At 37.3% G+C, this 25,968-nt stretch overlaps 1 protein-coding gene and 2 long non-coding RNA genes across 6 annotated transcripts in view; 2 read left to right on the top strand and 1 right to left on the bottom strand.

Moving 5' to 3' along the window:
• Positions 1-10,138, bottom strand: part of Kcnj3 (potassium inwardly rectifying channel subfamily J member 3) — a 135,628-nt gene extending 125,490 nt beyond the window's left edge. Inside the window, exons 1-2 of one of the 3 annotated variants that reach the window (XM_015478965.2) lie at positions 9,577-10,138; positions 8,091-8,841 (exon numbers count right to left, since the gene is read on the bottom strand). In XM_015478965.2, coding sequence (XP_015334451.2) covers positions 8,091-8,786 — 696 coding nt within the window. In that variant the 5' untranslated portion in view covers positions 8,787-8,841; positions 9,577-10,138. Of the gene's footprint in view, positions 1-8,090; positions 9,245-9,576 lie in introns of those variants that run through there. The other 2 variants (XM_048812279.1, XM_048812280.1) reach the window with 2 other exon arrangements.
• LOC125619402 lies at positions 1,287-17,413 on the top strand. Its single transcript, XR_007350932.1, has 3 exons — positions 1,287-1,670; positions 16,875-16,879; positions 17,402-17,413. It is a non-coding gene; the product is annotated as an uncharacterized LOC125619402 (long non-coding RNA).
• LOC125619401 lies at positions 9,949-16,289 on the top strand. Of its 2 annotated transcripts, XR_007350930.1 has the most exons (3): positions 9,949-10,016; positions 10,990-11,106; positions 15,647-16,289. It is a non-coding gene; the product is annotated as an uncharacterized LOC125619401 (long non-coding RNA). The 2 variants fall into 2 exon arrangements; XR_007350931.1 differs by lacking the exon at positions 15,647-16,289 and having other exon boundaries at positions 10,990-11,179.
• Positions 17,414-25,968: the final 8,555 nt, after the last annotated feature.

The raw sequence follows: 25,968 nt of genomic DNA, 5'->3' as shown, positions 1-25,968 counted from the left end.
CTATTCTTGTATGTGTTGATGTATGTATATTCTATATCTATATCTATATATCTATATATATATATATATATATATATATATATATATATATATATATATATGTGTGTGTGTGTGTGTGTATGTATATATATATATATATATGTTTATATATATATATAAACATACATACATATATATTTGTTTTTCATGTGATTTTATATATCTTCATCCAAGGATTGAACCATGGGGCACTTAAACCACTGAGCTACCTCCCCAGCACTTTTTATATTTTATTTTGAGATGGTCTCCACAAGTTGCTCGGGACCTCACTAAATTGCTAAGGCTGGCTTTGAACTCACAATTCTCCTGCCTCAGCCTCCCGAGCCACTGGGATTACAGGCATGCTTTCCATGATTCTGTATTTTTCAAATAATGATAGTCTCTACATATACATTAAAAATTGTTTTCCACTGGATTCTATATAATTTAACCTTTCTTTAAGTGACTGAGACTCGCCCTACCTATCCACAATTTTATGATCCAGGTGTTCTTCCTTTATGTTAGACCACCAACATGTTTGAATTTAAATATGCTTTTCTCCCTCTTTGTTGTTGTTGTTGTTGTTGTTTGACTCTAATAGACTATCAAGACTATTACTAATTGGAATTAGAAAGAAGTCTTTGGCTCAGGTCAAAAGCCAAGGGTATGGTTATAGTGTGGCAGCTGCTTAAAGAGCTGCAACTGTTGTTCTGAGCTCTCAAGTATAATCAAATTATGTTATCACTGCTTTCAAATCTCTCAAATTTCTTAAGTGAAGTGAGAGGTATTTTGTTTAAGGAACTATGATATGCATATGTATATGAAAGGGAAAGAAAGGAAAAGTTTGAATTATGTCTGTGCCTTTATAATATCAATCTGCAATCTATTACATGAATGTATAATAGAATAGTAACACTAATACTCCATTACTTTTATATTACCTTATATAGTATCCACTATTGTATTTTGGAGACATTTTATAAAAGGTAGACTATGTTTAGATTTAAAAAAAAAACTTAAATTTTCTTCATTATATCATAAGACTTATGACATAAAAAATAAGGCTGCCATTAAAAAGGTTATTTGTTAGTGGGTATAATTATCTTCTTTAGTTCTATTAATTTCCTAATTCTAAAAGGAACACAGAACCATAATAATTTCTTACCTAGAAAATGTATAAATGGATATGATATAGAACAACAAGAATTCAAACTGTTTTCAAAATCAAACAATTGCTAAAAGTTCAGATAGATGTAATTTATTAACATTTCTAAAAATCTGTTTACAAAGGTTGACTTCTATTTTATAAAATAATCATTAGAATCATAAAAACTGTGGAATGAATAAGAAAGTAAGAAAAAATGAGAGAAAAGACAATGAATAGGACATTGATAATTCTTAAAATTTAGAACATAATTTGAATAGCTATGATCTGACAATGACTTCCATAAAACTTTTATTTCCCATTTTCTGAAATCATAGAAAAGAAATAAAGATGGTTTCAACATTTTAAAGCTGTGCTGGCTGGCTGAATTATAGCAAATACTTGGCATTCTAAGAAAAACTGGGGTATCTCAGGCTGAAAATTTGTTAAAATTTACTACCCCAAAATATGAACACCTTTGATTTTTGAAATGAATTGGCACATTTAGGTTGTGGCAATAATTTCTAAGTTATTCTTCATAATAATAACATACTTCTTAATATTTAAATTATACACATTTCCATTATATGCAAATGGGATCTACATAGAAGGCTTATGCCCCCACTTTATAGTCTTATGTACAAATTTCAAAGAAGAAATTAATTTCAAATTATTTTGAATTCTGTTGGAATCCAAAAGGAACTATAAGGTCATCAACTACAATTCTCACTGGAGGTGACAAAAGAATCAAAAGTCACTTGTTCCTGGAAGGGACCACCATGTTCTAGTACTTTCAGAGAAATAGCTTTCATATGACAGAGGAAAGACTGTTGAAGGTTTATGCAAACACATGCACGCGCACGCACACACGCGCGCGCACACACACACACACACACACACACACCCCACTTACTGTCCTTGGGTACACATTTAGCACTGTCCTGGCAAAAGAAGACCCACATTTGGCCATCCTCCTTCTGGGGAACAGGCAACTAAATGACTACATTCACCCTCCAGGGCCACCCTTCACCAACACATTCCAAATCTTTGCTGGCTTTCTCCCATCTCTGAGCTGTAAGAGTGTTCTTTACCATCTTGGGGTGAGGGTTAGTGGATTTTAAATAAAGCATTTGCTCACTACCACCTGACTTTTCAGATTTACCCTTATCATATTCCAAGGTTTGATCCATGCCTTACCAACCTACTACAAGTTTCCATTGTGACAGGACCTACAGGGCCAGTTGTCAACAAAGGAAGGAAAGGAGGCAAAGATGGAGAAAGCAGGCCATCCTTGTCTATAACCTTCCTTCATTTTTGTCTGGAATTTCATTTATCCTCTTTAAATATGTAATATACGTGTGTGCTTTTGTATGGTGAGTAGATGGTAAGTCGAGAAAAGAATTACATGGAGTGAAATCAGAACAATATCTGGAAGCAAACATTAGGAACTAATTCCAAAACACATTCCAAGGTCAAGAAGATAGTGTTTCCTTGACTAAATGTACTTATGACAATGGCTTTGACAACCATATCAAAAGTTAAGTCAGGTAGAGAAAAGTATAGACCTAGAATTCTACCTAGATTGTCTACTATAAAATTGTATAATTATTTGGACTCTTTAAGCTTGAAATTTCATGAACGTTCAGGTGGAAGGACTGTGCCCAAGATCAAGTCTAAAATAAAGGTTTTAAATGCTTAGCTAATTAACGAATAAGAGTTCATTTTCATGAAAAGAATGTATATATAGAACAAAATGTAATTTACTTTCTAATAGATTATGGGGAGGCATTTATACCATTCAATTGAAAGAGCAGCTTTATAATTCTTTGAGGGCTTTTTGTGGAATTTATAATAACTACAGGCAGAATTTGTAACCCTACTTGTACATTCCCTGCCTACTTACCGAACACCCTCCAATCCATCAAAGGCCTTTTCTTACTTCTCTTTATCATTTGTTCTTACCTACTGCTGTTTATTTGTGGGTCATTAAGTCCTTATTTCTGTTCATACTTTATACTCTGAGTACCACCCTGTACATTTTAGGAACCATATTATAAATAAATAAAAGAAGCAGAACAAAATATATTACTACTATTGGAAAAAGGGATAATAATTATAGATTTTAGAAAGAACCCAAGATCTATACTTATTAGAGAATTATTGTACTTATGTCAGAGAAAGCAAGCTAGGCTAAATAGTAACTGTGCTATTTTTTTAAAGACAGAATGAATCCATTAAAAATTAGCCAACAAAATGGAGATCTTACCCCTGAGAAATCTGAAGTACTCAGTCTTAGACCTCTTGAGTACTTTTGCTAACACCTTAGACCATGTTCAGAAGAACGGTATATTATATATGTGTATTATATATGAGAATTTAATTTTTTAAAGGAAATAATTGTCTCAAGATTAATAATAAATTTAAGTTAAAAATTAAGGTCAATTTGTGAAAAGTCAGTTACAAGGGTCACATAGAGTCAAAAACATAATCACATTTAAGTTTAAGATATGGAGTGAAGATAAGTCAATAAATACAAGAGTAATATCCAAAAATCTTTTGGTTTAGAAATAATTATGTTTAAAAGGTTAATAAAATGGCTGGGGTTGTAGCTCAGTGGTGGAGCACTTGCCTGGCACGTGTAAGGCACTTGGTTCCATCCTCAGCGCCACATAAAAATAAAGGTATTGTGTCCATCTATAACTAAAAATTTTAAAAAAGGTTAATAAAATATTAAGATAGGACAGGTCTGAGTAAGTAGCTCAGTGGTAGAGCACTTGCTGAGCAAATGCAAGGTACTGAGTTAGATCCCTATAGTGAAAAAAAAGAAGTCAGGATATATGAAGATGATAATAAAGTACTTAATGGTTTTGCAGAAAACATGTTTTATTGCATCTGCACTTGATCACATTCATATGGGAAAAACAACAAAGCATCTAACCGTGAATATCCATATAAATGGATACCAGAAAAAATATGTATAAAAATAATGCACATGATGTTAGAAGAGGAAAGGAATGCACTCTATTACCTTTCAATAAATGAAATTTAAAATGTGCACAGCTGACCTCCTAAGAAAGAAAGATGACTATTGGCAATGAATGTAAATATGAAGGAATATGATTATGCTTCCATGAGAAAAACTCATTATTGTCTGTTTGAAAATACAGATGCAACCACAGTTGACTGTATGTTTGCATTATTTTTAAAAGTTTTGGGCAAATACAAGCACATATGAGACACATACATATATGCAGATATATGAGAGCCTTTGGATAATAAATTTGTACATTATTCAGCAGTGCATTAAAGATTACTTAATTCTTCTTATAACAAGTTGTGTATCCATGGCAGTCAACTTTTAATGTTATATGAATAAAAAGGAATATGTGAAATTTCTAAATCTTTTAAACCCAATACAAAATTACAGGCTATAGCATTTGAGTAATAGAGACCTCAACTCCTTAACCTACACATCCTAATTTTCTACATGAATACATTGAATTAGCATAGCCACAATTCTAATTAATACCTATTCTCTATGTTAACACAACTAAAATAAATTAATAATTAAGTTAAATATCAATATGGCCATGAGAGGAGGAAAAGATTAAAATATTTACCTTAAAACAGCTTTCTATAACTATTTATACATAAATTATAGACTTTAAATAATAAATTCAAAGCTATATCCTGTTATTTTTTTTTAATCTACTTTATTTTTGAGTAAAAGAGGACTGGCCTCTCCAGGCATAGAGTTGGAAGATCTATATTTGATTACTGAAAGAAATTTCAATATTTTCAAGCTGGAAAGTCAGGAATAGAATTAATATAAAATTTACTTTGATATAAGCTAAAATCCCAATTTAAAATGAAGTAGAGAAGTTAGGGGAAAATTTCCATCAAAATTAGGGAATCCAAAATAATTATGTATGAAAAATTAGCAAGTATTAGAAAGTCATATCCATGTTTCAAGTGTCTTCTTAAGAATCCAACAGTGCTTTATAACTATTGAGCAAGACTCTACTATTTATACTAATAAAGAAGCTTTTATTCAGCAAATAAGAAAAACATGACATTAAAATGTGATATTAGGTCATAGGAAGAATATTTGTGTGCTATAATTATTATCATTAAATGTATTTGTTCAAATAAATTTTTTTTAAATGTATTTTTTTTCCTTAAAAGAACATATATTCTGTGTTAAAGACACATAAACTTTATACACTTAAAATTTTGTGGGGTTTAAAACAGGAGACTGACTATACATAATATTATTTAGTAAGAAGAGTGTATAAAACTGATAGCAAAATATTACAACTTAAAGATTTGGTATAGGTTTTCTCTTATTACATAGCTGACTGTTTTAGGTCACTTCAACTTAGTCCCTAATAGAAAATGAAAGCAATTTATTAAAGCCAAATCTCCACTCCAATTTTGCTGAATGTTATAATTTCCCTAATTTAAAACATGAAGTCTGAAGAATTTATAAGATCTAAAAGAATTCATTTTAATTACCATGGGTACTGGAAAAAACAACTTCAAACAAGCTACACCAACTGGCTGGTATGAAGAACTGCCATTGATCAACTCCTTTTCTTCATAAAAACTACAGAATTTCACTATAATTTTGTTTAAATATAAATTTAATATCACATGTCAATCATCTCACTTCCAACACTGACATCTTACTAACAAATCAACAGTAAAGGATTTCATAGGAGTATTTTCCTATTATTTTAATTAGATGTTGTTTTTATCACCTTGTGTTAATATAGCACCTTGCTCCAAATTTGTCAACACTATACATCTTTTATTTTTAATCAAGACTCTGCTTACAGTATATGTGATTCATGACCTTATGCAGAACAATCGTTATCAGTGACCTACCACTGTAGAGACTGGGGGCTTCAGACTTATTTTACCTTTGTGTGTGTAGGGGGGTGTAACTAATCTGTAGATGAATTCTATCTTCCTTCGTTAAAATAAAATTTTATAACAGCTAAAACATGTTGCCTTGAAAAGATATCTATTTTAATAAATAATCTTATATATTTGAAAAACTATACAATAACAATAAATAACCTATTTAGTCTAGTTTTCAATTTCCACTGAACAATGAGGTAAATTACACTTCAATAAGAATCTCAAAGTGATGCATAAACATGGATTTCTTGATAGAGACTTCGGCGCTATTCTAAAAATTAAAGTGTTTCTATCTGCTCAGTAGGCCTAACCTAAAAAAGAAAAAAAGAGGAGAGAGATGCATATCTTGTTCTAGGCATAGAAATAAGCACATACAATAATTATCACAAAAATAAATGTATCTGCAACACAACTGCCTGATTTGAAACACCAAGCCACGTAATTCAAACACTGGTCAGTAAAACAATATGCAAAGTTAAATTTAAAAGTTATATACAGTTCATTAGGGTTAGTTATAAAAATGAAATCTACTAAAAATAGTTATTAATAGTTATTTTAATGAAAATGTAAATCAGAGCCAGGCTAATAATTTCACACTCTGAGATACAAAATATAGTATATTTACTGTATATAGCATTGTAAATACACACATGTGAAGTGACAGGTCAAGAGTATTTCTTTAATTCAAACACTTTACTGAGCAACTTGGTCAAGCATAATTAGAATAAGATCTTATAGGTGAATAATGAAAATAACATAAGAGCAAAACTTTCATAAAGTACATTGGATCAATTTAACCACAACATAAGTTGAGGCTTATGTAAAACAATATATACTCATACAGTAAAAAAAAATAAATAAAATTTCAAAAACAAAGACCTCATTAAATAATTATCAAACTGCTATTTTATTAATACCAAATTATGAATCTGGCTATGGTTCTTTATGTAATCATAAATAAATCTTTTTCAATTTCTGAACTATTTATTTGAGGTCATCATTTTCAATTTATTAACATTAGAAAACTACTTGGGCAAATCCCTCAAAAAATTATATGAATTGTAAATGACACCTAGAAAGAGAGCTGGGCTTTAATCCCTCTTTCCCTGCAGCAGCAGTATGATAAGTGACTAGGGAGGACTGCTGTTCGTGGTGGTGCCCCCTAACGAGTACAAGAACCTTGCTTTAATAACCACTCTACGTGCAATTTGTTTTAGCATTTACACTACTGATGGTAGGAAGCAATCTTCTTTAATGGATGCTGAAAAGCTTCAAGTGAAATCTATAATTGACAAAGGCTTCATAGAAACAAGCAATTAAGAATAAAATTAACAAGAGGCTTTACAGGAAAAGCACTCAGATTTCCATATGATACTTCTTTAAGAAAATATTTAATAAAAGTTAAAATTTAAAAGAACCAGGTGTGGTGTTTCTTCCACTTTATTAACTGCTTCCTGGATCTGTGTGTTTAAAAGTTGAACACGGGTAGAGTTAAACTTATTGGGTCCAGAGGAATAATCCGACTGCTAATATTATTGGGGGGGGGGGGTTGGAGTTAAGGCAAGTTCAGCACCTATTTCTTCTAAATAAAACCTGTTCGGTTTCATTTTAGTACCTCAAGTTTAATGGAGTTATATGTTGATAACAAATCAAAAGTGTTCAGAATGGCAGAGCATCGGAGTAGGAGAAGAAGAAGAAGGTACTGATTTCCCTCAAGGTTCCAGGAGCTCACACCACTCCTTAAGTGTTACTAGTTCAGAAAGTGATGCAAGCACACCCAAAATGATGGATATAAATAAGAGCAAAAGAGTGAGTAGGAAAAGAAAAAAAAAAATGACAACTGTGCTCTTCACCCAATTCCCTCCTCTCTCCCGTCCCCACCCCCACCCCCAAGAAGTTTACCAGAGGTGACAAGTTTAATAGGGGAAGGTGTTTCTCAGGTGAGTTAATCTCTCTGCTAGTGGGATGGCGGTCGCTTGGTGGGGAAGGGGAGGGGAGAACTTACTTTGAGCAGCTTACAGCGGATCTGCGCGGAGACCATGTGGCTGTTGCGCAGGTTGCCCACCCGGAACATGAGCGTGAGTTTTCCGTCCCTCATGGAGATCACCGCGTGTTCACTAAACATGAGGGTCTCGGCGCGCTTCTTGGGTTGGGACATCTTGATGAACATGCATCCGATGAGGAAGGCATCCACGATGGAGCCCAGGATGGATTGAAAGAGGAAGAGGATGATGCCCTCGGGGCACTTGTCGGTGATGTATCGGTAGCCATAGCCGATGGTGGCTTCGGTCTCAATGAAGAAGAGGAAGGCAGAGGGGAAGTTGTAGACATTGGCCACGCAAGGCGTATAGTTGCCAACGTGGGCTTTGTTCAGGTCGCCCCGAGTGTAAGCGATTACCCACCACATGGACGCCATGAAGAGCCAGGCCACGGTGTAGGTGAGGATGAAGATGAAGAGGTTCCAGCGCCACTTGAGGTCCACCAGCGTGGTGAAGAGGTCCGAGAGGTAGCGGCTTGTTTCGCTGCCCAGGTTGCCGTGCTGCACATTGCACCGGCCGTTCTTGTCCACGAACCGCTGTCTCTTCTTCTTGGGCACAAGCTGCTGCTGCGGGCCCGACCCGTGGGGCTGCAAGCCTGAGCCGCTGGACGAGGTGGTCACTACCTGGTAATCGTCCCCAAATTTCCTTCGGATTGCAGACATAATATGGAGGGGCGAGCCAGATTCAAACGCGAAGCGAAGGCGCAGGAGCCAAGCGCTGCAAACCAGCACCAATAAAAAGGTGGGGGTGGGGGAAGGGGCAAAAGCGGGCGCTCGTTGTGTGGGGGGGCACACCCTGTAGGTAGCTGCGGTCTCTGGCCCCTGCAGAATCCTCTTCCTCCCCTGGGACGGAGGCTTTATTTCCAAGCTGAGTATTAAAACAAAAAGTGTTCTCCCGCACTCAAGGCAGGAGGGATGCAAGGACCAGAAACCCAAGTGCAATTTTGCCTCCAAGCTTTTCCAGGATCCTCTTTTCTTCCCCCACCAGCGGCATCCCGGGCCACCTCTTACCTTTCCACTGTCCTCCTGACTATCCTGCAGCGCCTCCAAACTGACTGCTTAAAATTAAGGACTTGATAGGCAAGTCCCACCCCACCTGCCAACTCCCCAGGCTGCCAAAGCTGCGTTACCTGCTTGGACCAGACCCTCCCCCCTCCCCGCTGCTCCCTGATCTCTTGCCCGCCCGGACGGCTCTCGGCTGCCCCTGGCGCTCCCGCCTCCTATCTTTTAGCCAAAATCCCGCCCAAAGACATTTCTGCTGGGCAGTGGTGCAACGCCCCCTACCCACGCCCTCGTGGCTCAGAATCCCCCGCTCTGGACTCCAGAGACCTGCTCGCCTGACGTGAGCGGGCGGGTGAGTTTCCACAGGCGCCACCAGGGCCCTCGGGTGGACCCTCAAAGGCCCCCTAGCCACCCACGCTCTTAGGCGAGTGCTGGAAGCCGGGGCACTCACCCAGCGGGAGAGGGCAGGAGTCCGCACTGCAAGAGGCAGCAGCAGCCTGGCCTCGCACCCGGTGTTCGGGGCTGTTTTCCTCCTTCCCACTTTTCCTGATGTACCCTGAAGAGCTTCAATGCCGGTCCCTTAAGCTCCGCACTTCCCTGAGGGCACCACACTGTCCTCGCCAGAAGATCTTAGCGCGTTGACCCCAGGCAGGCTCAGGAGCGAGACTCTGGGTTCATTGGCGCGGTGCCCTCCTTCTAGTCGACAGCCGTGCTGCTGGACAAGGTTGGAGCCTTGGGCTGCAGGTCAGACTTTCAGGTTGAACACTAGCGCCGCTCCAGCTTTTCCTCTGCCTCACTGTTGAACCTTTGCCTTTCCCTTCCTAGGTACCCTACTCCCTGTCCACGCCGGGGTGCAGGATGAGAGGCGCAAGCTGGGGCGGCGGGAATGAGGTGTGTGTGCTGGTGCGTGTGATCAGCTGCAGAGCCGCGTTAGCCCCGCCTGTCCCTGCCTTCCTCCGCTGCTCCACCAGCCTGAATTGCACCTCCGCGCCTCAGTTGAGCCTGCAGTGTCTGGCAGCTCAGGAAAAGCGAGCCCCTCCAATGAGAAGCGGCTCTAAATCTGCTCCCAAACGCCAGCCAACTCTCCTTCATCCCCCCCACCCCGCCCCTGCGCGCATCAGTCAGAAAGCCCCCAACAAGCAGCAAATGCTGCTCTCTGAAAGAAAAGTACAATATGTATCTATAACTAGGGCTCTTATTTAAACGGATTCTGGGTTTGGGGATGCATCATAAACAGAGATCCCAACTGGCTCTGAGATAAGCATATTCAGAACTCAAAGTTGCAAAAAGCAGAGAGCCCTTAGGATGGGAACAGGAAGGAGAGGAGACACTAATAGGAATGTTTCTAGTCTTTTCTGAAATACGGTTAATGTGTGGCTGTAACTGAGGGAAGAAAGCTGGATTTTAATGGCCCTAGCCTGGCAGTTAACTTAATGGAGGGGCAAAGTGCAGAAATAGTTAATATAGTGCCCATGAGTAAATGTCGGTATGTTTATCATATTTGTGTTTAAAATTATCATGTTTGTGTTTAAAATGTCATGGTATCTAATGGCATATTTCATTCAGTCCAGATACATAAAAGTGATTTGTTGGAAAGTCATCAAATCATGTTGTTTGGAAAGCAAAGGGTCTTTGCTTTCAGGGTCTTTGGCAAGAGAAAATAAACACATAATCTTTCTATCTATAAAGTTCTCCTCTGTATCTCCCTAACCCTGGCCCTTAGCGCAGGCAAGTGCATGTCACTTCCTCCTCCATAAGTAGAGGACTCACATTGTCATTTGGCTAAAATATCTATCTCCAGTTACAGATACTTCTCCTGCAGACTCTCTGATAAGAGGTCAGTAACTCTCTGTTATTCTTTTAGGATTACATAAGAAAGGAAAGTGACACCGTGGGAAGTGAAAACTGCTCTGGTCCTGGAATCATAAGACCTGATTTGGATCCTGGCTGTGTCATGTACAAGCTGTGTGACCTTGAGCAAGTAGCTGAACAATTTTAAGCTCCATTTTTCTCCTCTAAAAAAAATGATAGTTTTACATTTTCCCAGTATTGATAGAAAAAAAATAGAATGAATGTGGTTTTATTATTTCAGCTGTGACTGATGTTATATACCTGCCTGCTAAGTTTCAACAAAGCCAAGAAGAGATTGTGAATGAGTTTTGGGAGTTGACACTATGCTGTGAACTAACATATATTCCCATCTACTCTCTGACTACAACCTCACCCTAGCTCACTTTGCCCTTTACAGGTTGTCTTCTTTCAATTCCTGAAACACATCAAGGCATACTAACCCAACCCTAGGCATCTGCCCTGTTTTCTCCTCCTCCAATGTCTTTGTCCTACTACTCCATGTTGCTATTTCTTTAAGTCATTCAGCACTAAACCCAAGTGCATCTTCCTTGGGGTATCCTCCCCTAGTGTCCGAGGTACTGCTTACCACATCAACTGGGTTCATTTTCATTTTTTTTTTTTTTTACTTTTTTCTAGTTGCTGTTTTCTTCATTTGTTTGATGTCTCTCTCTCCCATCATTACCAAGTATAGAATGTAGGCTCTATGAGAGCAAGGACCCTGTCTTATTCTCTGGTATGTCCCCAATACCTAGAACAGTACTCGTCACATACTAGGTCCACAGTGTTTGTTGGATGAGTGACATGTGACAATCTATGTCACTAGAAGCCCAACATGCATTGCAGTTCTCTCCCTAGTAAATCAGAATGAAACCAGGTTACTTACATGGCTTAACATAAAAGAAATGTATACCCAAAAGAAAAGGTTAATACTTCCTATGCTCATTAGCTTCAGATTTGATATTCAATCATGTCCCAAGTCCTTTTGGTTTTGATCTAATATCTCTCAGATGATTCTCTCTCTCTCTTTAAAACATTACCAGTAACCTTTTATGCCCAAACTCAAATTATTCTCCTGACTTCATTGTCTTTCTTTCCTTCAGACTATCCTAGATAGTATTATTAAATTTATTGCCTTAAAATAATAAAGTAGCATTGAAACAAATACCAAAGTATTCTCAAGTTACTTCCATTTTCAAGATTTAAAATATTCCCTTTAAAAAAAACTGTTCCATGAAAAATATTTGTCATTTTATAACAACCAAATTTATAGACAAATAATTTTATATGTTAAAAGACATGCCTGATCCTTTCATTTTACAAATGAGCAAATTGAGGCTCTGCCATCCCTTGTCAACAGAGTTAGAAAGGAGTGGAAGATTTCTGACCCATAGCTAGGATCCCCCTCCTCTATAGGGCATGTCTCATTTATGTCCTAGCCTTGTCTTCCAGATTATTTCCTACCTTCACTTTAATGTGTGCTCTACTCTAGCCAATTTTAATGATGAGCAATTCCCAAAATATGTCCCATATTAATTTCATTTGTTCACCTTATTTCTCATCCATTAGATGAACACCCAAATTCCCAGCACTAAAAATAAAAATTAATATATAGTCTGTATTTATATCTATCCCTGAGAAGTCCAAATTACAGTGACTAGTGTGCAAGAAAATAAAAGAATTTCTTCATATTTTATTTCAATTTCTACTTCTTATCCTCCCACTAACAGCATTCTACCATTTCTTTAAACTCCCATTTTCCCAGATTTGTAATACAGCATTTTTCACATTCTGGTTGATATTTCAGCTTAGAATTCCCCAGTACTGTCCCTGTGGAAGGGAAAGCACCCTGAGCATTCCCCTGATAATGTTTTGACACCTTCATCTACTCCAGTGATCCATCTCAGTCTTGCATATGGTAAATATTTAATAGAGTTTCAAGGAGGACTAACATTTATTAAGAACCTACTTGATGTGCCAGGCAACATGCTTGGAACTTTAAGGTTAGTATGTGTATTACACAGCTAAAAATACAGTGGAGCAGGATTTCCAAAACACATCTGCTCATATCCAAGGTCTCTATTCTTTTAGACACACAGGACTGCCAGATAAGTTATATATTTTTCAAGATGCCATCATATCCCACTTTAAATGTGATTGAGGCTTTGACCTCTTTGTGACATTAAGTCCAACTCCTTGAAATTATTTACAGATGAATCGAATTCATCTTTCCCTGTGAGGACAGCTGCTTCCAGGATGAGGTTCTGGAGGGCAGCCAGCCCCATGTGCCCAGGCTAGGCGGTATGTGTAGGGAGTGCATGGCAGAAGGCCGCCTAATCAGTGCTCTCTGTTGAGCCAAGGTAAAGCACATCTCATCCTGGAAGCCTAGGTCAAAGCCGAATGGGTCAAAGCAGGGAGAGGCACACGATTTCAGGCCAGGACACTAAACCAGAAAAATATAACTGCAGAATACACAGTCATTTGGAGTCTAACATTTAAAGAGAGGGTGGTAGATTGTAAACAAACTAACAGAGTTCATGGGGGTGGGGAGACCAAAGCTATATTTAATAACAAACTACTCACATAAGAGCAAGCTACATTTTTATTCTGCCTAGAAAATACTCTGGCAATGTCTTCTTTACTTTGTCCAGAATTACTAATATCATGAATAACTAACTTCAAAAATGAAGGATAAGATTTTGTATTTTCTACTAAAAAGGCATGACTTTGTACATGCACTCATCTTATTATGTAACTGAACAGTGTGGGGAAAAGAGTATTTTGAATCAAAAAGTAAAAACCTGCCCCTGAGAAGTCCAAATTCTAAAAATGACTTAATCACCCAACTGTGACAAAAGCAAGGCTTTGAACATCTCAATATACCTGGAGTCTGTATTCTCGTCATTCACTTACTGCCACAGTGACACATCATGTGACAGTCTTCATGGTCAGAAACATTAATTACTCTCAGAGGAAAATATTTTTATATTCTATTTAGGAGGTTTACTCCTAATCCTACCATTTTCCCCAAAGTATAATGCAGGGACGGACCTACCTGAAAATCTTTCATGCTTCAAAAGGTGACATGCTACCACAGCCACCATAAGTTTTTCTATATCTGGGAAGAGGTCACTCTTTGAAATTCTATATGCAATTTTAGGAAATAGAATGGTGTTCCTCTTTTTTTTAACCCTCCTAAAAAAGAATACTGAAGTTATTTTCTCTCTTGCCAAAAAAAGAAGAAAAAAAAATGAAAAGGAGGAATCAGTTTGAGATTTGATTGCACAGACTTGAGAACAGAGGCATTGCCATACCATGCCAGATGACTCATGAAACCTTTAATCTTGGCTCCAAACTCTGGCCTCTGCCTGAGGATTCAGAGAAAGGCAATAAGCCACTGTCACTTGGAGGCCATTTAGTTAGCAAGGTTTTCCCAACTTAAACTCTCTCTTTACTGCAAACCTGTACCTTAGAGTACTCTGGTATTTGAAAGAATGAGGACTTTTTAAAGAGTCTCCTGGAACTCAATATCCTTTAAGAGAAAATAATTGTTTAATCAGACCTAGAGGTTTGTTGGCAGGGCATTAAGAACAACAACAACAAAAAGTATCCAGTTCTTACCCAAGTCATGCAGTTGTACTCCTGAGGAATTAATTGTCCTTTAATAACCCCAGTGAAGACCCAGATGTCAAAACATGTGCAAGAATGTTGCTTACTTAATACAATAGTCAATGTATATATACACTGGCCACTGTGTCAGTAGTTGTACAGGTCAGAAAAGAAGAAGACATCATGCCAACAACATGTATTAGCAATAATATTTAATACACAGTGGTGAATACTTACAGGAAGAGGACTGTTTTATTAGCAGTCAGAAGAATGAGTCCCTTTAGGGAACACTGCTCTAGCTTGTGGGAGTTTTCCAAACCTATCAAATTGGAATCGCTTACATTTTGTTCAGCACACAACTACCTCTGTTCAAACTACTTTATTTCAGAACTGGGACAATAAATTTTTGATAACAAGATTTCTAAAAAGAGAAGATTTCTACACAATTAGAATAAAATTTAAAAAAATAATTTGAATCCATATCTAATATTTATAAAATAGTAATGCAACTTTTATATTTTTAAAAAAATATCTTAGGTAATTAAGAAAGATTGTGTGAGTGCAGCTTGTCTGGAAAGAAGATATTAAGAAGAAGCTGGGGCAAGAGATTTCTTGGAAGGCAAAGCCTAGGACTAGTAAAAGGAAAGGAAAAGGATGAGGCAGAGAGATGCTTCAACTGGGATACAGCTGTCACACTTGTGCTATGGTTTGGATATAGTTTAAGGGTCTTTCCAAAGGGTACATGTATGTTGAAATTTAATAGCTATTGTATTCAGAGGGTGGAAACTTAACTTGATTATGGCATTTACTTTGGGAAGTGATGGGATTAGAAAAGATTATTAAGATGGGGACCTCATTGAACACTAGAGGTTCCTAAGAAGGCACAGAGACCAGAGGACCAGAGGATATAAGTACACGTGTGATCCTTGTCTTGTGATCTCTCTTTGTCATGTGATATCCTGGGCCTTTTCAGAACTCTTTTCAGCAAGACCACTATCACAAGATGCAGGCCCTTGAACCTCCAGACCTATGAGTTAACAAACCTCTTTTCTTTATTATCTTAGCCTCAAGTATGAAGTTGCAGAAACAAAGAATGGACTGGTATTCCCATATAAGAGACTCAAACTCAATGGGGAGCTTCGGAGCAGAAGTCACTAACTTTAGGCAGAGATGGCCTGGTCCTAATGGCTCCCTGAGCTGTCACTGACTGAGGGCTGCTTTTGGAAGAGCATGTATACTGCAGCAGATCTAAAAAAAAGTTCTGCAGTTAGAGATGGTCAGCTAACTACACTGAAGGATGCATTCTTCTGGAAGGGATATATTGCTATACCTCCATGGCTGTGAGACAATAGAGAAATAGAATTTATCAGTGTTGTTATAGAAGTCCTTCACAAATACCCAGAAATGCTTCTAAAATCTAACAAACTGATTATGGATGTACACACGTATCTTCTGTTTTCTCCTTGTACAGTCATTCACATGAATCCTGTTAGCAGGGGGTAGTGTGGGAAGTGTCATGGTCCGTAATCATGTTGGTCTTAGCTTTGATTATAGCCAGGAAGAAGGTAAGAATAGACCCATTTAAGTTCCTTTATCATCTCCTGTTAGGGTCTGTAAACAAGTCAAGATGGTGCCTGGCATTTTGCCAGAGGGAGTGGTTTGTGAAGTAACGCCAGTGAGCCATTAAGTGTGGAGATTCCTTATTGGTTGACTGCTGTATCTAGTTTATGTTAATTAAGATAAGCTGTGTGTAATGTATATATACCCCTCCAGTCCTACAATAAACGGCTCCCACTCTTGCTGTATCAATGTACACAAGTTGCTCGTCACCCCCCGGGTTATTTTGCTGCAGCCGGACTGCGGCAATCTCCAATACTGTGACTGCAATGTTGAAGATTTTATGAAGGAGAAGGAGAGATGGAGTAATGGAACTGTGGGACAGTGGGGCAGGGAGGGAATAAAGAAATTGGCAAAGTAGGAAAGACCCTGGGTGACAAAGGGATGAGGAATAGGAAGTCAAGCATTTCATGGTAAGTAACCCAGGTTAAAAAAGAAGGGAAAATCATGAACAGAATGTCCTGAAACTGAATTGCTATGTTGATAGTTTCTAGCTAGCTGTACATTAGAAACACCTTTGTACTCCACTCCACATCAGTTATATCAGACTCTCTGGGGGTAAGGCTTGGGCATCAATGTTTTTCAAAAGCTCCTGTGTAGATTCTGACAGCACAGCGGGACTGAGAAACCCTGATCCATGGGAACTGCACTTCTTTCAGTGGAGGAGCTTCCCAGGAAATGTCACAGGCAGAGGTACCACCAATCTGTGTTCCCACTCCTCCCTACCCTTATCCTTTGGTACCAAAGAGAGGTAGTTTGAATTAGTAAACCCTAGTTCCAGGCTCTCTCACACATTACCTGAGTCCAACACATGTGGATGTGGATTTTGGGTGATGAGAAGATCTTTCCTCATTGAAACAGCAACCAAGCAAAGCAGGACACGCTTCACACTGACTACAATTTGAACCATTTTTACCATCTACAGTCATAAATAATGAACATGAATGGGGGGTGTTTGGGGTCAATGAGTTGTAAAACCTATAAGTGGTTTAAGTTTTTTCACTAATAAGGTTTTCACTTTCCATGTTCATATATATAAAAGTTGTGTCTTTATAATCCTTTTTTACTTCAATGCATCATACTTTCCTGAATTAAAGAAGTAGGAAATGAAGTGGAGGGATCGGGGAAGAACAGAGAAAGGGAGGAGTGAGGGAGTGAACACAAAATTTATGTTATCTCCACAATGACTACTTATAAGCCAGTGGAAGAGCACATCACTAGATGGTCATTATGACAGACAGCCAGACAGGGATCAGCTATGTTGGTCATTTGCTTTATGTAATATAATTATTTGGAGATGGAGGAATTAAGTAGAATTATAAAAATAGAAGCAATTACTAGAAACTAAGAAGTCATTTTTACACATTCATCAGTAAAATTACTTCCAGATTTTTATCAAGAAAAACTCACAGTAATTTTCATTTAGCTTTCACTTGGGGAAGAGATAACTGTTTCAAGTTCACCTCACAAAATGACAGTACAAGTTTGCTCCCTTTCATGACTACCCAGCAGTCCACAGGTCATCTTCATGCTTCTCCAGGAAGTCATGGAAAAGACCCTCAGGACTATTGTAGGTTTGGGGTGGGAATACATTAAAACTCTCCACTTCCTTGTTATGTGGTCTCTCTTCCAACTTACAAAGTGGGTGCATGAGCAACTCAAATTTCAGGTTGAATAAGTAGGAATTATGTGTAAAAACTGATCTTGAAATAAAAGTTGTATACAATTTACTCATAAGGAATATCAATCTAGTTATTACGGTCTCATAGGTAATGTGTGATTCCAAAAGCATGTTGGATTGAAGTGATAGTAAAACTGAACAATTTCTTAAACTTAATCTATTTCCTTCTCTCATGTCTGTTTATCAGTTGGAGAGTCTATTATCTAAGCCACTCCAGTGACTGCCATAATTTTAAAAATCAGAAAGGATATCCATTAGCAATAGTGGGTGTTAGCATTGTATTGCACACATAACATAAGGAAGATTACCTGCTGTTCAATATTTACATTTCTGTATCATTTGTGTTTTGCAGCAAGCTGAAAGATCAAAAAAAAGGAACAAAATCATGGTGTGAAATAACCAAATGATGAATTCTCTTTGTATCTATGTAGAAAGAAAGTCCCTTCTGCAAAATTTTTTTAGTAAAAGCAAAGAATGGGTATGTAACAATGAGAAGAAGGAAGAGGGAGGTCAAATCCCAGTTGCAGCTGCCAGTGAAATGCATGGTCTTTTTTGCATTCCATGAGGCTGGAATTGCTGATGAAGAAATGTCCTCACATATTCTGTCAATGTCAGAATACAAACATCACTAAATAAACCTTTGTGTCAAAATGTCGCATAGTGATTATTTATGCTTCTTGACAACACTAGTGACTGACAAGCTTGCCTCTATGGCTGTGAAAGGTTGCATATCAATTGTTAGAGGTAGCAGAGATGAAGGCTATGCAGTCATCAGAATTCATATAAACTGTGCCAACTAATTATATATGTTAACAGTGGCCAACATAATAAATGCAAGTGTGATTCTCCTGAAAAAGTATTGTCTAAACAATTTGATGTAAAACATTTAACGATTAATTTACATTTTTGAATCTTTGGAATCAAATAGATATTCACACTGAAAGGAAAATGTCATTTATTTTTCCTTTTTAATTGTTCATTTTTTTTATAACGTTCCTTCTTAGAATTGAATTTGGAGTCCACATGTTTAGAGAACACTGCAAATACTGAACCCTAGATAGCATAGAACAAACCCCAATGACACAGTGGAAATTTCCTAGCAAAATGGATACAAAGTGATAATAAAACTGAAGAATTTCTTAAACTTAATCTAGGTGACTTATAAAGTAATTCCCTTGCTCCTGAATTCCATATTTTCTCTCGTTCCAACTTTATGCATGAGGGATAAGAGGCATGACAATGATCAATGGGACAAAAGCATGTATTATGAAAATATTTTCTCAAATCAATAAGTAATATGTACAAGGTATTTACAAATATATATTCTAAGTATTAAATAATAATTGAAGGAAATGTTTATTAGGGATAACATTTCACAGAGAACCCAGTCTATTAACCATTACAGGAACATTTGATACTGAAAACACAATTCAAAGTTACTTAAATAAGCCTGACACTTAGGATTTTGGCGAAGACCCTGATACTGCCTTGGATTCTCAAGAGTGTGAATCCTTGCTTTACACTTTCTTGCTGTGTGGTCTTACGCAAGTTAGTAACATCTCTCTCTTGGATTTTCTCATTGTTAAAATGAGATGGAAATAGCACCTACATCTGTGAGGTGGTGTGATGGAAGAATTCAATGAGAAAATCTCCATAAAGCATAGAGCCTAAGATTTGGAACAAAATATTTCCATGTTCAGTGAAAATTAAATTCAAAAATTATCTTTACATGAAAATATAATCCACATGGAGAACATCTAATTTGCTAATAAGACTATAGGTGATTTTGTACCCACAGAAATATACTAAAATTAAAACAATTAAATTAAAAGAAGTCTAATGTTTTCTCCTCCTTTATAATATTGCAGTTGTATAAATCACAAACTGTTTTCTCAATTCAACAGAAATAAGAATGTGATTGCTTTTACTCTATATGCTACCATTTTTCCATAACTCTCTTAATTTTGGCATATATGATTTTCCCCATGCTAGTCTATCTGCTCTTCATAGGCACCTGCATTCACTCTTATTCATGATATGTGTGCCTATTGATGGAAGAAGAATCCCACTTACCACCCTACCTCATTCCCTAGGAAAGCCTTACCTATATAGAATAAAAGAATTGGCCAATTGGCTGTCAACAGAAAAATAACCCTCACCTGCTCTCAACATTAAGACTACTTCAGAAGCAAAACAAGCAAAAGCTTCCTAAATTTTTCTTGTATTGGAGTATTGAAAAACTTGTTTACCAGAACACTTCTTAGGAAGTGAAATTTTGGGACTCTAGGTCATCTGAAACCTATAAGAATTGCTTGCTATTCCTTCAAGGGAGGAAGAAGGACAGGAGGAAGAGGAAGCTTCAGGAGCAGTGTCAGCTCTATGATAGGAGGGCCTTTACTCTGGGAGGTGACTCCTCCCCATAAAGTTAATCAGTCTCATGAGTGTTTCTGTAGACAATGCAAAGCTTGCACTTCACATCTATCTGATGGATGGCAAAGCCAAGACAGGGCTTGCAGGTAAAACAGTTTAAATGTGAAAAGGTTCAAGAACATACAGTCCCTAAAAACGTAAAGAAATCTCCTTGAGGGGTTGGATAAGGTCATAAAGTTCAAATCAATATGGGACAGTTCCATGAAGGGCAATGGGGCTCTAAGATGGCCCTTGCTTTATAATATTGATTTTGACATTTTGATTCATTTAAAAATATTTTCCTCACCAAGTCAAAGAGATCAATGACTCCACTAAATCAGCTTTTTCTCCATTAACCTTTCACTGTGCTCTGTGTGGGTTACAAGATGACAAAACTAGAAAAGAGCATTTGAAATTCAGAGATAAGGGTGGGCCAAGCTATTAAAATAACTGTGCAAATAACAATCCAGCAACACTCATAGCGTGTTTCAAATAATGACTTTAGAAACTTAAACCTACCTAACATAATAATGCACATTTAAATTGGTGCTATTTAAAGGCAAATAGCTGTACTATAAAAAGTGTCACTGATACTTCAATTCTACATGCCTTTCAAACAGTGTGAAAAGCTGTAACTCTAGTGTATGCCTCATATAAAAGCAAAGATTTATAGCAGTTGGTCATGGGTAAGCACACACACATACACACACACCCCTAAGAAACATCTTTATACATATATTGTAGATCAAAGAAGTTCATTTTCAAGAGCAAGAACACTTAAAAGTAATAAATTAGTTTTCTGATACTATTGTAATGATGAGTCAAGGGAGAGTTTGCCCCCAGAATATGTTCACCAAAATTATCTATTTTTCAATATTTATTTGCAAGAAGTTAGAATTGACTCCACTAATGCCGAAGTTACTTATAACACCTACCAATGCTAAGTAACTTCTGAACTTAGGTACCTCCTGGAAATATGATTAGGAATTAAAAAAAAATTAAATGTTCAAAACTCTTTCATAAAATGAACGCTTATAAGGGTAAGCAGAGCTACTACTGTGGAAGCCTGGCTCTAACTTGACAATTTCCTTATGGTTGTGTTAGTCAGTTTTCCAACCCTGCTACAAAATACCTGAGAAAAACAACTGAAATGAGGATAGATTTATTTTGGCTCACAGATTCCAAGATTTTAGGCCATGGTCATTTGCTGTATGGTGAGACAGAATGGAATTGTGGGAACATGTGGTAGAGCAAAGTTGCTCATCTCATGGCAGCCAGGAAACAGAGCGAGAAACAGACAAAAAATGGAGAGTGAAAGCCAGAGGCTGGGGACAAATACCTTTCAAAGGCACACACCCAGTGACCTCCTTCATCCAACAGGGCCCTACCTCCTGGAGTTTCCACCACCTTCCAATTGTAACTTTAACTGGGGGGTCAGTCTTTTAACACATGAGCTTCTGAGGGACATTTGAGATTCAACCCATAACAATCGTGAGATCTCTGAAGGAAAGCTGAGGACACTACAGAGTTCTGAGGGGCAAAATTCATCCTCTATAACTTTCTGCAACTTAACAAATGGAATGGGAAGGGACTGGAGTGAGAGAGATGACAACCTCAGTCCCAACTTCTGGAATTCTCTCACATTTGGATGGATGATGATGACACAGACTTGACAAAACTGAATTTCTTGAGGGACTTATGGCATCATGAAATACCTAATTCACTCCTTAAAAGAGAAAAAGAAGTGAAACAGAGTTGCTAGAAGCAACCCTCCATCACAGATGGATGAGCCATTCTGCCGCATGTTGCTCATCACACGAGATATTTGTCATTTATGCTCTAATATAATACATGATTCTTGTATGTGTGAAGGAGTAGGAAAAGGTCGGAAGGATTCTAATTAAAAAGATAAGTGACTGTTTCATTAATATTACTGTTTCTAAAAAGTTCTCTATAATCATCAATCATGCTTATAGTACAAGGTGCCTTAGTAATTTGCACCTTTTCAATTTGCAACTAGTAAATTGCAAGTTAAATTGATGCTAATTTAACATCTCCAAAGAACTTCTAAGCATGTCAGCAATGGAAGAGACTTCAAAAGAAACCAGAAGGGAAGTATAATCTCTGTGCAGCACTAAGAGATTCACTGATGCACTCTTTGGAACACTTTCACTGTCATTCAGAACTCTATTCCCTTCTTGCTTTACTTTTCTGTTTTGAATTGCTTGCTTTTGGTCTCCTCCTAAAGTTCTCCCTTAGGAATTCACATTTTATAATCTTAGCCAGATCTCTGTATTGTTTCTGTTTTCTCCTAATGTTCTTGTCCATACTCACTAATTCAATTTTTGTAGATTGATGACCTACAATTCTAGTTCATCAACCTTGATCTCTTTAGAGTTTCGTATCAACATTTCTACTGCTAACTGGATATGTCTGTCTTGTTGCCTTACAATGTATGGAACTTTGTGGGTTCAAATCTGAAATCAATACTTCCCTTCCTGAGAGACATTATTGCTCCTTCTTCTCTGTCCTTAGGTGTTATTGGAATTACCATCCATGCCATGTTCCAAAGTAGAAATCTTAATCTTCCACACTCCTGTCTTGCTGCCTTTCCCATATTCAACAAGTTACCTTTCTCAGAATGCCTCTCAAATCTGGCTTGTGTTCTCTAATTTCACTATAACTGCCTGAGTTCAGAAACTCAGGATCACTCATCTGAGATACTGCAATAGCTTTCCATCTGTTCTTTCTCTCACCAGGCTCTCTTCACTACAGTCTCTACCATATTCCTGCCAAGTAATCTTCCCCAAAGCATTTTGAATTGATCTTGTCCCTATCCTGCTCTTAAACCTATTTTGTTCCTATTGCATATAGCACAAGTATGAATTTTTAAAACAACATTTTTCTTTTTAGTATCTCAGATTTACCTGAAAGACAAATACATCACCCACAATCACTTGTACTAACCATTTGGCCTTTTATTAAACATCTAGATCGTAGTTTTACAATTTTCCATTCATGTATCTAAAAGTTCCAAACAATGGATCCCCTCACAATAGGAATTCTATCGTAGTAATATTTTTATTCCTAGAGTATACAATATTGCCTAGAACAGAGTCAGAGGTCAAAAATGACTATTACTAAATGAATTAATAACTTAAACAGTATCTACCAAATTAGCATCTTCCAAAATGTGTCCAAGGAGTATGTGAAATAATGTAATATAAAAAATAAAGCTTGGGCTGAGGATGTGGCTCAAGCGGCAGCACGCTCGCCTGGCATGCGCGGGGTGCTGGGTTTGATCCTCGTCACCACATAAAAATGAAAATAAAAGATGTTGTGTCCACCAAAAACTAATATATATATATAAATTAATTATATATATATATATATATATATATATATATATATATTCTCTCTCTCTCTCTTTAAAAAAAATAAAGCTTTATAGACAAACTAGTTTGAGATGTTTTAGGAAAATAAATAAAACACCTTTTTCATAAGTGTAATATTCTTTTCTGAATATTTCACAGAATAACTAATATTCCTTAATGCATTTCATGACCAAAGCACCAATGTGTTATAAAACATTAACTAAACTTTCTGTCTACTGAACCAATTTTTGAAAGGAATAGGGATCTAAGAAAATTATTTGGGAAATAATTTTATAATGAATTTATAAATTTACTGCACAAAATATAAAGACAGCTTCTTCTATGTATGTCTTTATTCTTTAGAAAAAACATAATATGATCCACAGGTACAGCTTTCTTCTAGTTAAATTTAGAATATTATGCAACACAGGTGAAAGCAATTTAGGTAAGGTTAGTTTCCTAATGCCATTTTAAGCAAATATTATAGATGATATTCTATTCCACATAACAACAATGATAAATAAATAAAAGCTTGTGTATATTTTTCTGAACTTTATTCTCACTTTGAATGAAAATCTTAAAGTCATTGAGAACTCAAAGCTGGCATATTGATCACTACAGTGTATGTAGTAAAACCAAGAATCCAAGAAAATAATAGCCCTTATATGATTAGTTTCTTTCATATGAAACACAAACTATACTTGATTTTTTTATTAGGTAGAAAAAATTATTTTTGTGTTCATTAAAAGAGGCAAGTCCTGATTCTATTGATTTGTATTGGTTGTACAAATACATTAACATCTATTCCTAAGTAAAACTTTAATATACCTGCCTTCAGTTATAAAAATCTATTTAAAAACTACGCAAGGTTGTATACAAAGTATATTCACACAACCAGAGATATGAAAAATTGTGCTTTATATGTGTAATAAGAATTGTAAAGCATTCTTCTATCATATATAAATAAAAAAAATTAATTTTAAAAAATCAGATGGAAAAAAACTACACAAGGGAAAGAGAAAAAAACGGATATACTAGTTAACTTTATGTGTCCAAATAGCCAAGGCACAGTGCTCTGATATTTGGTCAGATATTACCATGGATGTTTCAAAGAGGGTATTTTGAGATGAAACTTATATTTAATTTAGTAAACTTTGAATAAATCAGATTATTTCCCAAAATGTGGGTGAGACCCATTCAATCAGTTCAAGCCCTGGATAGAACAAAAAAATAGACCTGCCCTGAGAAAAAGGAAAATTTTCAATAGACTGTGTTAGACTTCATCATCAAAATTGCTTTTCCTTAGTTTGATAACAAACTGGGACTCAAATTGCTACTCAACTCTTCCCTGAGTTTCCAACGTGGAGGCCTCCTTCATTAAATTTTGGACTTGACTTGTTTAGGGAATAATAACAAGAAAGGACGTTTGCATATGTTGAACAGAGATGAAGTTGTTTACTCCAAATATTTTTGATCCTATTATAGGTTAAATCCATAGAAGTGGGAATTATGATCACAGAGGGCTGTATGTGTATATGTTCTATTTTGACTAATGTGCAGAGAAACCATGGCAGTAATTGTACATTTCTTAAACTAGGTTATGACATTCCTATTGATTGGTTTTCTAGCACTCTATAATCCTTTGAAAACATCCCTTTCGAAAAGGTAGAAAGATGGCGGCGAGGGGAGTGCATTGCCCCTGTGTGCTGCTTCACTGTGTGGGAGTATGACAAGTCAGGACGGCTAAAGGATATCTTGTTAGGAATTTCCAGCAATAGTGGGGTGCTCCGGAACCTGGAGGAAGGATTTCCATCGCACGAGGATCGGCTACGGGGACTCAAACGCGAGAGGTTTGTCGCACGGAGGGTAACACTGCTTATTCAGCAAACCGCCCCGCGGCTAGAGTCTGCAGCGCGCGCTGGGAAACGAGGAGATAGCGACGCAGGGATACAGCGCTGCAGTTTCTGCCAGCTGTGCAAGCACCGTACTCAGGGCTGAATTCTGGGTTTGAGACGGGGGAAGGAAGCGGTCCATCTCGGTTCTCCACACCGGTCAGACCACAGAGGAGGCCAGCAGCCACCATGTTGGAAAGCTGATGTCACATCCCTGTTTTCGACTGACCACAGCTCATTCAGCCATAGAACAGGTAATTTCAGGCTGCAATTCGCCTGCGGCTTGCAGACAGATTGCTAGGGTTCAGTGCCTGGGTGCTTCTTAGAACCTGATCTTATCGGAGCGAACACCGAGCGCGGGGCGGCCAAGTTCCGGCTCCCGGAACCGTCCCGGAACCGCCCTGGCCCAGGGC

The sequence above is a fragment of the Marmota marmota genome, unplaced genomic scaffold (assembly GCF_001458135.2).
Source record: "Marmota marmota marmota unplaced genomic scaffold, marMar, whole genome shotgun sequence".
In the NCBI taxonomy this organism is placed as follows: domain Eukaryota; kingdom Metazoa; phylum Chordata; class Mammalia; order Rodentia; family Sciuridae; genus Marmota; species Marmota marmota.
Note: the sequence above shows the minus strand (reverse complement) of the source record. Positions and strands in the feature narration are given on the sequence as shown.